Source organism: Anolis sagrei, chromosome 1 (genome assembly GCF_037176765.1).
Source record: "Anolis sagrei isolate rAnoSag1 chromosome 1, rAnoSag1.mat, whole genome shotgun sequence".
NCBI classification, from domain to species: domain Eukaryota; kingdom Metazoa; phylum Chordata; class Lepidosauria; order Squamata; family Dactyloidae; genus Anolis; species Anolis sagrei.
The window spans coordinates 15,889,200-15,904,689 of NC_090021.1; the positions used below are offsets into that span (position 1 = coordinate 15,889,200).

Below are 15,490 nucleotides of genomic sequence, written 5' to 3' on the forward strand. Positions count from 1 at the left end.
AAAAAAAAGAGTAGTGAAGCACAGTGAACATGTTCAAAACGAAGGGTGAGGCAAGGGATTGTGCAGTACAACTACCAGGACAGGCTGATAGTAAAATGCAAGGGCCAGTGGCCAGATTAGGGCCAAATCAATAAGTGCAATACAATTGCAAGGGGAGGGATAATGATAAAGTGCCAGAGCCAAGTATTAAGTTATGGCTGGAAGGGCCAACTCATCTAGTGAACCAGATCAATCAAAAGCACATTGGCACATCCAAGTTTTTAGGTTTTTACAGAAAGTGGACAGGGTGGGAGCTAATCTAATCTGCCCAGGGAGAGAGTTCCAGAGCCGAGGGGCTACCACTGAGAAGGCCCTATCTCTCATCCCCGCCAACCACACTTGTGATGGAGGTGGAAGCGAGAGAAGGGCCTCCCCAGTAGATCTTAAAGCTCATGCAGGTTCATAGGGGAAGATGCGATCACAAAGATAGGCTGGACCTGAACAATTTAGGGCTTTGTAGATAACAACCTGCACCTTGAATTGGGTCTGGAAACTTATCAGCAGCCAGTGGAGCTGTTTTAATGGAGGGGGGGCTTGTCCGCTCTCTATAATTCAATTCCAGTTAGTAACCTGGCCAACAGATACAATGCTACTTTGACACATACCAGTGACTCCAATTTAAATAATGAATTATTCATTGCAAGCGCTGTTTTAGGGTGGGATAAAAAAAAGTAAAACTGGTAAATTTGAAACAACTTGGAGTTGTTGTTTTTGGCAGAGAAGGTCAAATACTTTGCAAAACTACAACTCCCATGGCTCCATAACATTGGGCCATTGTAATTCAAGTATTTTCAAACTGTCTTAATTCTACAGTGTTGATGTATAGTACAGATCTAAGTCAAATGTTACATATTCTATTTGCTGAAGACTATGTGTATTCATAGAATACCTAGAACGTTCCCACTGTGATGCCCATCTTCTTGTTACTACCCGCAGATATTGATGAGTGCGAGATTGTGCCTGATGCATGCAAAGGTGGGATGAAATGTGTGAACCACTTTGGAGGATACCTCTGTCTGCCCAGAACAGCCCAGATTATTGTTAACAATGGCCAAGAAGGAACCGCCTCTGAAACCACAAGTGGCCGAAATGGCAACCCAATCAGTCGTCGGACTCCTCCAGATAATACCGCGTCCCAGATACGGTGTGCGGCTGGGTATGAGGCAACCGATCACACTACATGCCAAGGTAAGAAGGTCAATTTACAAATAATGTTTACCTTTCTCTAGAGTAAGAACTACTGAGCATTGGGCACTGTGCTATTTCAGGAAGCCTGGAAGATACAAGGTTCTGCAGAGGGGACAAACTGATAAAAGGTTGCTCAGAACCGATGCCATTCGTTTTACTATTTGAGCTGAATATTTTCTTGGCAGACTTCTCCAACTTGGCAACTTCCAAGAGATCAAATTATTGCATGTCATCTTGGTTGGAGCTCTAGAAGTTGAAGGCATCTAGAGGTCACCAGCTTGGGTATGGCTGATATTCAATCTCATGAAATTAACACTAGAACAGGCATGGGCAAACTTTGGCCCTCCAGGTGTTTTGGACTTCAACTCCCACAATTCCTAACAGCCGGAATTGTGGGAGTTGAAGTCCAAAACACCTGGAGAGCCAAAGTTTGCCTATGCCTGCTCAAGAAGATTGATCCAACAGGTATATCTTGACCTGTGACTAGTTTGCAAATTGACATCAGTCTTACAATCTTATTTTTTTCTTATTAGCTGGTTGGTTGGTTGATTGATTGATTAATAATGTTGTTTCCATAGACAAGGAAAAGAATGGGCAGAATAAATATGGAAGATACCTTCCTTCCTTCCTTTTAGATTTTGTTTTATTCCAAATATTAAAAGTAAACACGAGGAGAACAGCATCTACCAACAGAATAGCATCAAAAGATGTGTAACACAACATTTGCAATATTTGGTAGTTGTTTACCTATCATGTTTTTCCAATGATTGAGTTAAAACAGTGGGATGATATAGAAGATTTCTAACAGTAGCACATCGGGTTGTGTTGATTTGGTGGTAGATTCAGTATGGAATTATGTGCCAGTAGTAGGGGTGATATCCATAGGTTTTGTTGACTTTAATGTTGGATTGGATAAATTCATGGAGGAGAGATTTATCAGTTGCCATTGGCCATATGGGACCTCCAGGTTCAAAGGCAATACCTCTGAAAGCTACTTGGTCACTTCAGTTGTCCAAGTATGATGCCCTTCCAAGTGTAGTGTCTTGGCAGTAGATACATAGGTGACTGTGGAGCCCTATTCTTGATCCGCATGTTCTTCCACAGTGAGGCCATCGGTTTCCAGGTGGAAGGCGGTCCCGGTCAGGGTTGGCTTGATGCGCCTTCCTCTTTCATTGGATAATGGGGGAAACAACTGTGCTAGTGCAAGAATGTTACTTTAGTGTAACAATAGGAATGAAATGATGTTCACGGGAAGAAAAAGTAGGAGGGAAAAGAAACAAAACATAGCCCCACCTAATGTAGGCGGACACAAAAGATTCTTGAAATACATGTGTACTATAGTACACATGTATTTCAAGAATCTTTTGTGTCCGCCTACATTAGGTGGGGCTATGTTACAGGGAGCCCCCAGTGGTGCAGCAGATTAAACTGCTGAGTTGCTGAACTTGCTGACTGAAAAGTCAATAGTTCAAATCTGGGGAGCTGAGTGAGCTCCCGCTGTAAGCCCCAGCTTCTGCCAACCTAACAATTCAAAAGCATGCAAATGTGAGTAGATCAATAGGTACTGCTCCAGCAGGAAGGTAACGGTGCTCCATACAGTCATGCTGGCCACATGACCTTGTAGACGTTGACAACCATGCTGGCTCTTCGTCTTAGAAATGGGCATAAACACCACCACCACCATCACCCCCCCCCCCCCCCGAGTCGGACACAACTAGACTTAATGTCAAGGGGAAACCTTTACCATATTTATTTATTTATTTTAGTTACCATATTTATATACCACCTTTCTCAGCCCAAAGGCGACTCAAGGCGGTTTATAGTCGGCATCAATGCCCCTAACAACATAAAATGTAATTTAAAATATTAACAAATAATATAAGCCATATAAAAACAGTAGAAACAATAAAAACACAAAACCTTATTACAAGTAAGGTTGAAAGGCAGTTTCTAAGTGTTGCTTTAGAATAGTGTGTTATGGCATCATTACACCGTGCAATCAATCTAGTGTGGCTTTCCATAGGACTATAACTCTTCCCCACAATGATAATGATTGTAAGATGACAGGTTTGCTTCCATTGAATGAGCCTAGGAAGTTCAATAAAGTGGACTTAGGAAACTAGACTTAGAACACTTCCTTTGCCAGTTTCACAATGATGGACTACAACTCCCATCACTTCCCTTTAGGAGTTGTAGTCTAATATATCATAAGGACACCACATTTGGAGTGTGTGGTCTGAACCACTAGTTATTTTGCTTTATTTAAAGCAACCATTTTTTGGGGAAAAGTATTTCTCTGTCCCTCAATCTGGACTAAGTCCAAGTAAAAGAGATCCATTGACAGAAGGGAACTTACATAAGTGTTGACTTACCAAATTCCCATTTGATTCACAATTGGTTTTTGGCCCTGATATCCACATACTTTTCTCTTTCTGACTCACTATATTCCAGGATGCTGTCCTGATAAAATCTGTGTATTGAGTCAGTGGCACTGAAAGATTGTTAGTGTGAGCGACATCATTTTTCCTAAGGAGTCCCTTGGTTCCTGCTTATATCTCAGGGAGGAAGGTGCAAGTCCAGATCTAAAGCCAACAGCAAACAAATCAAGGCATTATAAATCATGTCTGTATTTTTTAAAAATAGAGATATCTCTGCACTATAGAAATAATGCAATTTGATACCACTTTAACAGGCATAATGCTATGGAACTGTAAGATTTGTAATTTGATGAGGCCCTAGCACTCTTTGCAGAGAAGGCTTGTAACACTACAACTCGCAAGATTCCATAGTATTGAGTTAAAGTGGTGCCAGACTACAATATTTATATCTAGATCTACAGTATTTATATAATACAGTGGCTCCCAACCTGTGGTCCATGGACCACCAGTGGTCCCCAAGAACTAAAATATGGTGTGCGACCTCACTGTTACTACACCATTGCAAGGAGAATGATTGGTCTTGCAAAACCACTCTTAGAGTTCTGAGGAAATGAGGATGTCGGGAACTGTCAACTGTTAGGCATTTAATAATGCCTCCTCTGTAAGCCGCCCTGAGTCCCCCCCGGGGTGAGAAGGGCGGGGTATAAGTAAATGAAATAAAATAATAAAATAAAGGGAGAGGCTGACTACCCACCAAAGGTATGGCAACAAGTCTCCAGATTGCTGCTTCTCTTCCTCCTCCCTCCCCCCTGAGTGGAGCCATTCTATGTGGCGCTTGGAAGTGGGGGTACCTTGAAGTCTTTAGGGGTTATTTGGGATGCTGATTCAGAAAATTGCTTTGGAAAGACCAGATCAACTCTAGATTATTAAATATAGTTTTCTGTGGGGGAGAAGATGGTGACTACTGGATGGCATATGTTCTGTATCAGAAACTAGAGCTGATGTGGTCTATCCAATGCAATTTTCTGAATCAGCACCCCAAATAACCTAACCAAATCTAAAGTTGACCAAAACTTGATTCGTAACCCTTTTGGTACTAATGTTTTAAGGGGTCCGTGGTCGAAGTGGTCCCTGGCCAAAGTGGTCTCTGGTCAGAGTGGTCCCTGGTCAAAGCAGTCCCTGGTCAAAGTGGTCCCTGGTCAAAGTGGTCCCTGAAAGTTGTTCCTGGTCAAAGTGGTCCCAGGCCAAAGTGGTCCCTGGCCAAAGTGACCCTTTTGGTACTAATGTTCAAAGGGGTCCTTGGCTAAAGTTGTCCCTGGCCAAAGTGGTCTCTGGTCAGAGTGGTCCATGGTCAGCGTGATCACTGGTCAAAATGATTCCTAGTCAAAATAGTCCCTGGTCAAAATGGTTACTGGTCAAGTGTTCCCTGGTCAAAGTTTTCCCTGGTCTAAATGGTCCCTGGTCAAAATAGTCCCTGAACAAAGTGGTCCCTGGTCAAAGTGGTCCCTGGTCAAAATGGCCCCTGGTCACGTGGTCCCTAGTCAAAGTGGTCCCTGGCCTAAGTGGTCCTCAGTCTAGTAGTCCCTGGCCAAAGTGGTCCCAGGTCAAAGTGGTCTCTAGTCAAAGTGGTCCCTGGCCAAAGTTGTCTCTGGCCAAAGTTGTCCCTAGTCAAAAGAAGGTTGGGAACCACTGATATAGTAGGAAAATTAATTAGATACCCAGATTATATCAGAATAGGATAATCCAAAATATCTGGCATGGGTTTCCTAGTTTATGGTAGCATTGTATAATCACACCATTGTTTCTGATATTCTGGGGGGTGGGGGGTGGGAAATACTTTCAGATTGGGTCCAATGAGTCATGTTGTTGATGTAAAACGCCGTGGTCTGTAAAAATCAGTATTGGTTTTGGCAATATTTTCTTTTTCATCATCACAATTCTATCCAAAGCATTTTTAAAACTCTGATTCATAAAATAAACTCATAACAGGATCCATGAATGCTAATATGATTTGAGAATGACTTATTGTCAATAAATGAGGTTGGCACTGCTTGTATGGATATTGAGAAGGGCTCTACAATGATTTCATACATCTTAATTACAGCCACTTAACCAAGTTTTAATATAATTAGATGGAGAGCATTTCAACCTTTGGTTTAAGCCAGAGAATGAAAATAATGAATTGCATGAGTTTCGGAAAACGGGTTTGTTGACGTGTGTTTGGATCCCCCATTGACTTGTCCTAGGCAAGTGTTTATGAATCAAAAGCAGAATTTGGCTCCAGGAGTTTTCGTTCACAAAAAAAGCAATACACACCAAAAGAAACAGATGTTAAAGTAAACTATTTATACAAGCAATAACATCGGAAACGATCTCCAGAGTCCACAGCGTTGTTGCAAGCCTTAATGCTGATTGTACCGGAAAAAACAAACAAACAGGAATTACCATTGCTAATATCCTGGGAATTTTGGCCTGGGGAGGGAGCGATGGAGATACATTCATACAAATATTGTTCACTAGCCAACTTTTAAAAAATAGTTAATTTAAAACTGAATCTTTGCAAAGTCTTACAAAATGAAGGGTTACAGCCAAAACACCAGAGGATAGAGAATAAAGAAAGTGAGAGGAGTGAAACTGCTAAATATGGGGAGAGCCCATAAACAAATGGTTCCAGATTCAGTTTATATGGCAGTGTAGACAAACGGCAATGCAGTGCTGCCATTATCCAGAAGGATAACCATCATTGCTTTGACATTCCTCAACTACCATGGTTACCTTTCCACCTCACTACCTCTGAGGATGCTTGCCATAGATGCAGGCAAAATGTCAGGAGAGAATGCCCCTAGACCATGGCCATATAGCCCGAAAAAACCTACAACAACCCAACTTTCCGCCTTTGTTTTGGGCTTTGCAGTTTCCATGAAAATGATGTTGGTGACTTTTCAGTCTCTGTAATGATAATACCCAGAGTGATAAACCTACATGTTATATAGTTGTGAAGGCTGACCCGGATTCAGCCTTCTGCTGTTTCACAGATCCCCAGTGTTTCTCTACACTGCAATATAAAATCCAGGTTATCTGCTTTGATCTGGATTATATGAGAGTGTAGACTCATATAATCCAGTTAAATCATGTGGATAATCTGAAAGGGGCCTGGCGCTCTTTTGAATTGTTCGCCATTTATACAAGAGACACATTTTACTAAACCCATGTACATAATGGGACTTGGGTCTCCGAAGGGGTCCTGGAACCAAAGCCCAGCAGATACCCATGGCCACTACATTGCTTTGACTATTTCCTTGTTACCATATTAGAAGAAAGGGGAGCTATAAAATAAATAAATAGGTAGGTAGTATTAGCATTCTAATTTGAGAATTCTGCAAGTTGGAGTCCAAAGTAACTTTTCAAACTTGGGTACGTATGAAAGAGAACTAGAAGTCTTGGTAGACCGTAAGCTGAACATGAGTCAACAGTATGTTGTGGCAGCTAGAAAGGCCAATGTGATTATAGGTAGCATCAATAGTGTCTAGACTCAAGGTGTCTAGACTCAATAGTGTCTAGACTCAAGGAAGTCATAGTCTTTGATTTTGTTCTGCTTTGATCAGACCTTGCCTGGAATAATATTGTGTCCAGTTCTGGGGAAAGCAATTCAAGAAAGAGATTGACAACCTGGAAGGTGTCCAGAGAAGGGTGATGAAAATGGTGAAAGGTCTGGAAGCCATGCATCTCTTTGGCGCCTTCTACACTGCCATATAAAATCTGGATTATTTGCTTTGAATTGAATTATATGGCAATGTAGAAGGGGTCTTTGAGAGAGAGACTTCCCTTTGTGTCATTAAACATACAAATATTAAAATGCATTTGAAAACTACACAGTCAACCCAAAATCCCACTCAGACTATCTCTAGCAGCCCACGTCTCATCATTCTTTAAATACCAGATGGTACCTTATATTATACTAACTGTACCCACCACGTGTTGCTGTGGCCAACCTTCCCTCCTTTCTCTCCTTCTTTCTTTCGCTCTTCTTTCCCTTTTTTCTTTCCTTCTCTCCTTCCTTCTCTTCCCTTCATCCCTCTCTTTTCTTTCCCTTCCTCTTTCTCCCAGTTCTTCCTTCTCCACCTATTCTTGGACTGCAACTCCCAGCAGTCCTTGTGATTGATTTATTTACCTACCTATCTATCTCTATCTAATCTATTTATCTGAAGGATTGCTGGGAGTTGCAGTCCAGGAATAGGAAATTGGAAATATGCAGGGATTGGGATGCTCTCAAAGAAACCCAAGGAGAAAAAAGCTTTGCAGCTTGGAAGCAGTGCATTTGGATCATTCTCCGCTCCTAAGGGGCCTGGTCTAGGGGATGCTGGGAGCTGTAGTCTGGAAGATACTGTGGATATCATAGAATCATAGAATCAAAGAGTTGGAACAGACCTCATGGGCCATCCAGTCCAACCCCCTGCCAAGAAGCAGGAGTATTGCATTTAAATCACCCCTGACAGATGGCCATCCAGCCTCTGTTTAAGGGCTTCCAAAGAAAGAGCCTCCACCACACGTCGGGGCAGAGAGTTCCACGGCTGAATGGCTCTCACAGTCAGGAAGTTCTTCCTCATGCTATTGTGTGTGGGGTTTGGTTTTTTTTTTTGGTTTTTTGGGGGGTTTTTTGGCTGGGGGAGTCGTTTTTGCACATGCACTGTAGCATCTTTTTTGGCTTTTTAAGTCCCTTCCACTGTGTTTTTATGAGTGAAGGTCACTCATTGGCATGATAGGTTATTGTGTCCAAATTTGGTGTCAATTCGTCCAGTGGTTTTTTAGTTACATTAATCCCACAAACTAACATTAAGTTTTTATTTATATAGATTTATTTAATTATTAATTATTATTTCTGTTTGATGTTTACAATAAAATAAAGCTATTTTATATGAGAGGTGAAAGGGAAAACAAGGAAATACAATGATTTAAGGATTCTCCTGCAGGAACAGAGATTGAACAGCCAGGAAAGATGCAATTGGCAGATATTAATTACTGATCCAATTATACTCAACATGAAGTCTTTAAACAGGTAAACACTATAAAGGAGAAACTTTTAATTGAAGGCACAGAAGCTCTTGGAAACTCCAGTAGCATTCTTCTCATTCTAGGGCCCCTTCTACACAGTTTTAAACAGATCATCAGCTTTAAACTGGATTATATGACAGTGTAGACTCAGGCCCCTTCTACACTGTCATATAATCTAGATTATCAAAGCAGTTAATCTACATTATTTGCTTTGAACTGAATTATATGAGCCTACACTGCCATATAATCCACTTCAATAAGATAATTTGGATTGTACAGGATTGAATGAAAAGTAATGCCTCCACCTTCGTAACTACTCAACAGATGGCTGTACTGATATGCGGCATGTACTGGCTTGTTCAGTAGACTCTCCTCTACAGTTCAATTTTGGCGGGAAGCCTTAGCATTGAATGGTTGTGTTGTTAAAGTATGAAGTATGGAACCCTGCTCAGATGGTCGGTCAATGCAACTTAAACAATGTACAGTCATCGAATTCTTGACAGCAGAAGGTGTCACCCCAAAGGAGATTCATCAGAGAATGCAAGCTGTTTGTGGTGATTGTGTTGATGTGAGTACTGTGCGTCGTTGGGTGAGTACGTTTAAAGATGTTGAGGTGGGAACATCTGACTTGCGTGACAAAAAGACTTGGACATCCTGTGACAACAACCACCGAGTTTCACAAGCAAAAGGTTGATAGATAGATTCAGGATGATCGTCATATTACTCAGAAATTTAAAGCATAATTGGAATTTCACAAGAACGTGTGGGTCACATTATTGCTTTGCTTGGCTATCGGAAGATCTGTGCATGATGGGTGCCCAGAATGAGAGAACTGTGAGACGCTGGTTGCAGAAACAAAGTGTTGATTTCTTCCGTGACAGCTTCAGAAAACTTGTTCAACGTTGGCAGAAATGCATCCAATTGTCTGGTGTTTAGGCAGAAACGTGAACAGTGGTAGTTAAAGAGCACATTCTAAGGATTATTTTTGTGTTTGATGTATTAAAATATTATTTCTACGTTTGATTTATGAAAATATTCCCATCCAAACCCAAGTAACGAAGGTGGAGGCATTACTTTTCATTCAACCCTCGTATATGGCCAGCGTAGAAGGAGCCAGAGTACTAATGTCTCAAGTTCATCTTCTCTCAAAGTTATATGTTCGAGTAATTAGAATGGATAAGCAGAAAATCATCATGCGGGTATTGAAAAAGGTACATTAAAGAAGCCCGATGTATCTCGAAGAGTTCCGCTCTACCTTATTCAATGCATGTTTTGCCTGAACTAAAAATACGAAGGGATTTGCAAATTATAGAGCAATTGGGCAGCTCAGCCTCCATGTGGTGATTACAAAATAGCCTCTATACCAATTAACATTTTTGTGTTTTTGGGGCTGCCATCTTGTTGATCTCAAACCATGGTAAAAGTGGGTTCCCTTGTTTGTAAGTATAGTGGGGAGATAAGCATTTTCGTTACATATAATTAGGCAGCAACGCCGCTTTTACTTTAATGCCCAAGGAAGGAACGCTGTGTGGGTTTAACACTTAGTTTGGTAAGTTGTAGCGCTGCTGAGAGGTTAAGAGGTTCTTAGGAACTTCCAAGGTCTTTCTTCCCAAAATGCAAGTTAGAGATCTTTTAATGCAGTTTGGGTGGAAGAGACCATTGCTAAGCTGAAGAGCACCGTAGAGATTGAAAAATATCCCCCAAATCCCTACATTCCCTGTAGATGCAAGCAAAGCAAACTGCTGCAGCCTCTCCCAAATTATTATTTATTTATTTATTTATTTACTATACTTGTATACCACCTTTCTCAGCCTTATTGGCGACTCAAGGCAGTTTGCAACAAGTCAGTACACATAACAACAAAATACAAATTCAACATTAAAATAGTATAAAACCACAATAGAAGCAATAAAAAATAAAAAACCAACAACATTATCATCAGTGTCTCCTAGTTAAATAATGTTGTCCAAGTTCCATTGTTGAGTGATTCCATTTCCTATGTCAGCTACTCTGCATTTGTACACACTTGCTCATATAACCATGTCTTAACTTGTCTCCGAAACATTAAGAGTGACGCAGCCTATCTAATCTCCTTAAGGAGGGCGTTCCATAGCTGAGGGACCACCACTGAGAAGGCCCTGTCTCTCATCCCAAACGTACTTGTGATGAGGGCAGGATCGAGAGCAGGGCCTCCCGGACGAGCATAGAATCATAGAATCATAGAATCAAAGAGTTGGAAGAGACTTCATGGGCCATCCAGTCCAACCCCATTCTGCCAAGAAGCAGGAATATTGCATTCAAATCACCCCTGACAGATGGCCATCCAGCCTCTGTTTAAAAGCTTCCAAAGAAGGAGCCTCCACCACACTCTGGGGCAGAGAGTTCCACTGCTGAACGGCTCTCACAGTCAGGAAGTTCTTCCTCATGTTCAGATGGAATCTCCTTTCTTGTAGTTTGAAGTCATTGTTCGCGTCCTAGTCTCTAAGGAAGCAGAAAACAAGCTTGCTCCCTCCTCCCTGTGGCTTCCTCTCACATATTTATACATGGCTATCATATCTCCTCTCAGCCTTCTCTTCTTCAGGCTAAACATGCCCAGCTCCTTAAGCCGCTCCTCATAGGGCTTGTTCTCCAGACCCTTGATCATTTTAGTCGCCCTCCTCTGGACACATTCCAGCTTGTCAATATCTCTCTTGAATTGTGGTGCCCAGAATTGGACACAATATTCCAGGTGTGGTCTAACCAAAGCAGAATAGAGGGGTAGCATTACTTCCTCAGATCTAGACACTATGCTCCTATTGATGCAGGCCAAAATCCTATTGGCTTTTTTTGCCGCCACATCACATTGTTGGCTCATGTTTAACTTGTTGTCCACGAGGACTCCAAGATCTTTTTCACTTATATATATGGTATCTAGTTGCAACGGGAGAGCCAAACTTTCCTTTGACATCCCTGAAAGGCACATGTTAAGGTCAGTTTGAAGATCATGGAAAAAAGGTGACAAATTTAATCCTTTTTAAGAACTCTGGGGTTTTGTACTTTGCCAAATCGTGGCGTTGCCTCAAGCCGGCCGGTGCCTCCATGTTGTAAGTGTGTGGGTGGCTTCGTTTGAGCTTCCTCGGCAATGGCACTCACCCTTGAGCACCAGAAACAAAAGGAATGAGAAAACAAGCCTACACAAATGTCTGACTGATGAAGCTGAACAACAGCTGCCCAGGCACGGTATGCAACCTGCCAGGTGACACTTTGCTCTGCCAGGTAGGCATCAAGCGCAGAGTCATGTTACTGATGGACCGTATCCTATGCCTGATAGCATTATTGTTACATTTATAATTGGATGGCGTCGCCAGCTCTTTGTCGTTTCCCTGTATAATTGTAACATTACTATTTACTTGGGCTGTCCAATCTGCACATAAAAAACTTTGCATTTGTTACAAGGTTGTTGTAGGAATTACAGAATAGTATATAGACATTCTTCAGAGAGATTTTGTGCATAAGAGCCAAACTAAACATTATGCTTGAGCAATCTCTCAGATTATGTGTGTATGAGTCATAGAGAAAGAGAGAGAGAAAATGAGTGAGCCCAGAAAAGGTATTTTCCATGCATCTTCTCTCCCCCAATCATCATGCACATGGAGCCCCCAATGGCACAGAGGGTTAAACCCTTGTGTTGGCAGGACTGGAGACCGACAGGGCAGAGGTTCGAATCTGGGGAGAGCGCGGATGAGCTCCCTCTGTCAGTTCCAGCTTCCCATGCGGGACATGAGAGAAACCTCCCACAAGGATGGTCAAACATTAAAATATCTGAGTGTCCCCTGGGCAACATCCTTGCAGATGGCCAGTTCTCGCACACCAGAAGCAACTTGCAGTTTCTCCCTAACCCTAACCCTAAACCTGACACAGAAAAAAAATCATGGACATGGTCAGGCTGGATAGTTTGGGAATTGTAATTTTAAGAAGTCACATGGCTATGATTTTAGGGGTTAGTATTCCATAGTTTGTAATAAAAACTTCTGCATCATACGCAGCCAGACCTCTGTTTCCATGGGTTCTGCATCCATGCATTCGACTAACCATGGCTTAGAACTATCTTGGAGGGAATTTCCAAAACAGAAAACCTTGGTCTTATTATGTGTCAAGCACTATGTAGATGTGTAGACAACGGCATATCCTGATGTAGCCTCCCACGAATTCACAGATCCTCAATGTCTCTGACTTTCAGTGCAGTTGGTGGCTATTTTGGAAAGTATTTTTAATATGCCTACACACACACACACACACACACACACACACACACACACACTTGGGCATCTACAGATCTGGGGTATCCAAGGGGATCCTAGAACCAAACCCCAGCAGATATAGAGGGCCCACTGCACTGTTTTAACTATTTTCTTGGATACCCTATTAGAAGAAAGGTGAGGAAAGAAAGAAAGAAAGAGGTAGGTAGGTAGGTAGGTAGGTAGGTAAGTAGTTACGTGATCATTACAGCTTGAGGATTCTGTGAGTTGGGTATGTATGAAAGGGATCTAGGAGTCTTAGCAGACCATAAACTGAACTTACCTACTTAATTAAGCAATCCCTCATAGCCCGAGGATGATTGTCCTCCAAGTGTAGTGTCTTGGCGATAGGTCCATAAGTGGCTGTGGAGCCCAATTCTTCATCCGCATGTTCTCCCACAGTGAGCTGAACATGGGTTAAGAGTGTGATACCGCAGCTTAAAAAGGCCAATGCTGCATCAATAGGAGTATCTGTGAAGGTTGGTAAATGTAAATAAGCAGAATAAGCAGAAGTTTTACCACAGTATTTATACCAAGATGTATCCTGTAGTATAATAAAATGTCACTCAGGCTTTTTTAACAAGTAACAGTATCTTTACTTTAGTTCAAAAGTTCAAACAGGGTATTATTATTTATTATTATTATTTGCATTTGTTGACCGCCACTCTCAGCCCGAAGGCGACTCGTGGCGGTGTACAGAACATAGAACATAAAGACAACAGTTACAATAGGTTAGGACTATAACATACATCTTACTAACACACAGCTAATTAAGCTAAAAATCCGCTTCGTCTTGTTTGAATCATAATCAATCTCGTAGTCATAGTCCATTCCGGTGGTCATTCCAAGAAAAACAAAGCACTTAATTGAAGGCCTTATCGAAGAGCCAGGTCTTCAGGCCCCTGCGAAAGGCCATGAGGGAAGGCGCCTGTCTGATTGCAGCAGGGAGGGAGTTCCACAGCCGGGGGGCCACCACCGAGAAGGCCCGTTCTCTAGTCCCCGCTAGACGTGCCTGTGAGGCAGGCGGGACCGAGAGAAGGGCCTCCCCGGACGATCTCAAGGTCCTCGTGGGCTCGTAGGCCGAGATGCGGTACTCAAGGTATTTTGGGCCGGAACCGTTTAGGGCTTTGTAGGTTAGCACCAGCACCTTAAATTGGGCCCGGTAGCTGATCGGCAGCCAGTGGAGCTGGGACAGCAAGGGCGTTGTGCGCTCCCTGCGTCCCGCTCCAGTTAACAACATGGCTGCCGCGCGCTGGACTAGCTGGAGCTTCCGGGCCGTCTTCAAGGGCAGCCCCACGTAGAGAGCGTTGCAGTAGTCGAGGCGGGATGTGACCAAAGCGTGTACCACCGTGGCCAAGTCAGACTTCCCAAGATACGGGCGCAGCTGGCGCACGAGCCGAAGCTGTGCAAATGCTCCCCTGGTCACCGCTGAAACCTGGGGCTCCAGGCTCAGCGATGAGTCCAGGGTCACACCCAAGCTGCGAACCTGCGCCTTCAAGGGGAGTGCGACCCCGTCCAGCACAGGCTGTAACCCTATACCCTGTTCGGCCTTACGACTGACAATATATACATCAGTCTCTTTGAATTGAAGCAGAGATCAGAGGAATAAAATAGTCCTTTGAAATAGTCTTTAAAATAAGCCTCATGCCTTAAAATAATCAGTTGTTAAGTTAGTTAGCAGCCAGCACTTTCTCTTCACCCATAAAATGTTGAAGCTGTTTGCAATTTATAATGTAGATTTCAAAGTATATATGTATGTTTAAAATGCAGTAGTTATGTGCCTAGTGTTAATGTATTCCTGTGTGGAAAGAGTTAACTGAACCAAGGAAGGAATGGTATTCTTAGAGAGGTCATAAATCAAGTGTATAGAACAAATGGACACAGCGTCATATGTCATACGTCACTCTGGAATGCAAGAGGTGTGAGCTAGTACTGATAACAGTTAGTGTGTTCGCAATGTTACAATCGGATGGTAAAGAAGCAAGTTTACAATGTGCTGAGTGTTAAGTAGCTTCTAATGTATATAGCTGTAAAATAAAGTAGTTTATAGCCTAAGGTGGCTTTGATTGATCTGTTCCTGCCTTGCGGTGCTGCCGATGCCACTACGCAAGCAAGGAGATTCTTACCAGCATGAAAAGATGAACATAACAGGACCCTTTCTCAGTGTTTCCTCAAATCTAACTGGGGGCTACATTTTACTAATAAGCCACATTGTATTCTTCTCTTATTATTATAATTGTAGTTGTAATTGTTGTTATTCTTGTTGTTACCCTGCATCACTTTCTGGATCAAGACCCAAAGCGGGAAACAACATTAAAAAAATGCTATTTATAATCTTAAAATTATAATAGAAGTAAACTTACAAGTCTGTTAAAATAACTTAAAACACTTAGAAACGGTGTGCAATGGGTTAAACCCTTGCACCAGCAGGACTGAAAGACTGAAAGGTCGCAGATTCGAATCCAGGGAGAGCGTGGATGAGCTCCCTCTGTCAGCTCCAGCTCCCCAAGCAGGGACATGAGAGAAGCCTCCTACAAGGATGATAAAACATCAAAA

At 42.4% G+C, this 15,490-nt stretch overlaps 1 protein-coding gene across 2 annotated transcripts in view; it reads left to right on the forward strand.

Moving 5' to 3' along the window:
* Window positions 1-15,490, forward strand: part of EFEMP1 (EGF containing fibulin extracellular matrix protein 1) — an 83,213-nt gene that overhangs the window by 22,112 nt on the left and 45,611 nt on the right. For both annotated transcript variants that reach the window (XM_060754606.2, XM_060754604.2), the window contains exon 5: window positions 976-1,227. In XM_060754606.2, coding sequence (XP_060610589.1) covers window positions 976-1,227 — 252 coding nt within the window. The remainder of the gene's footprint in view (window positions 1-975; window positions 1,228-15,490) is intronic.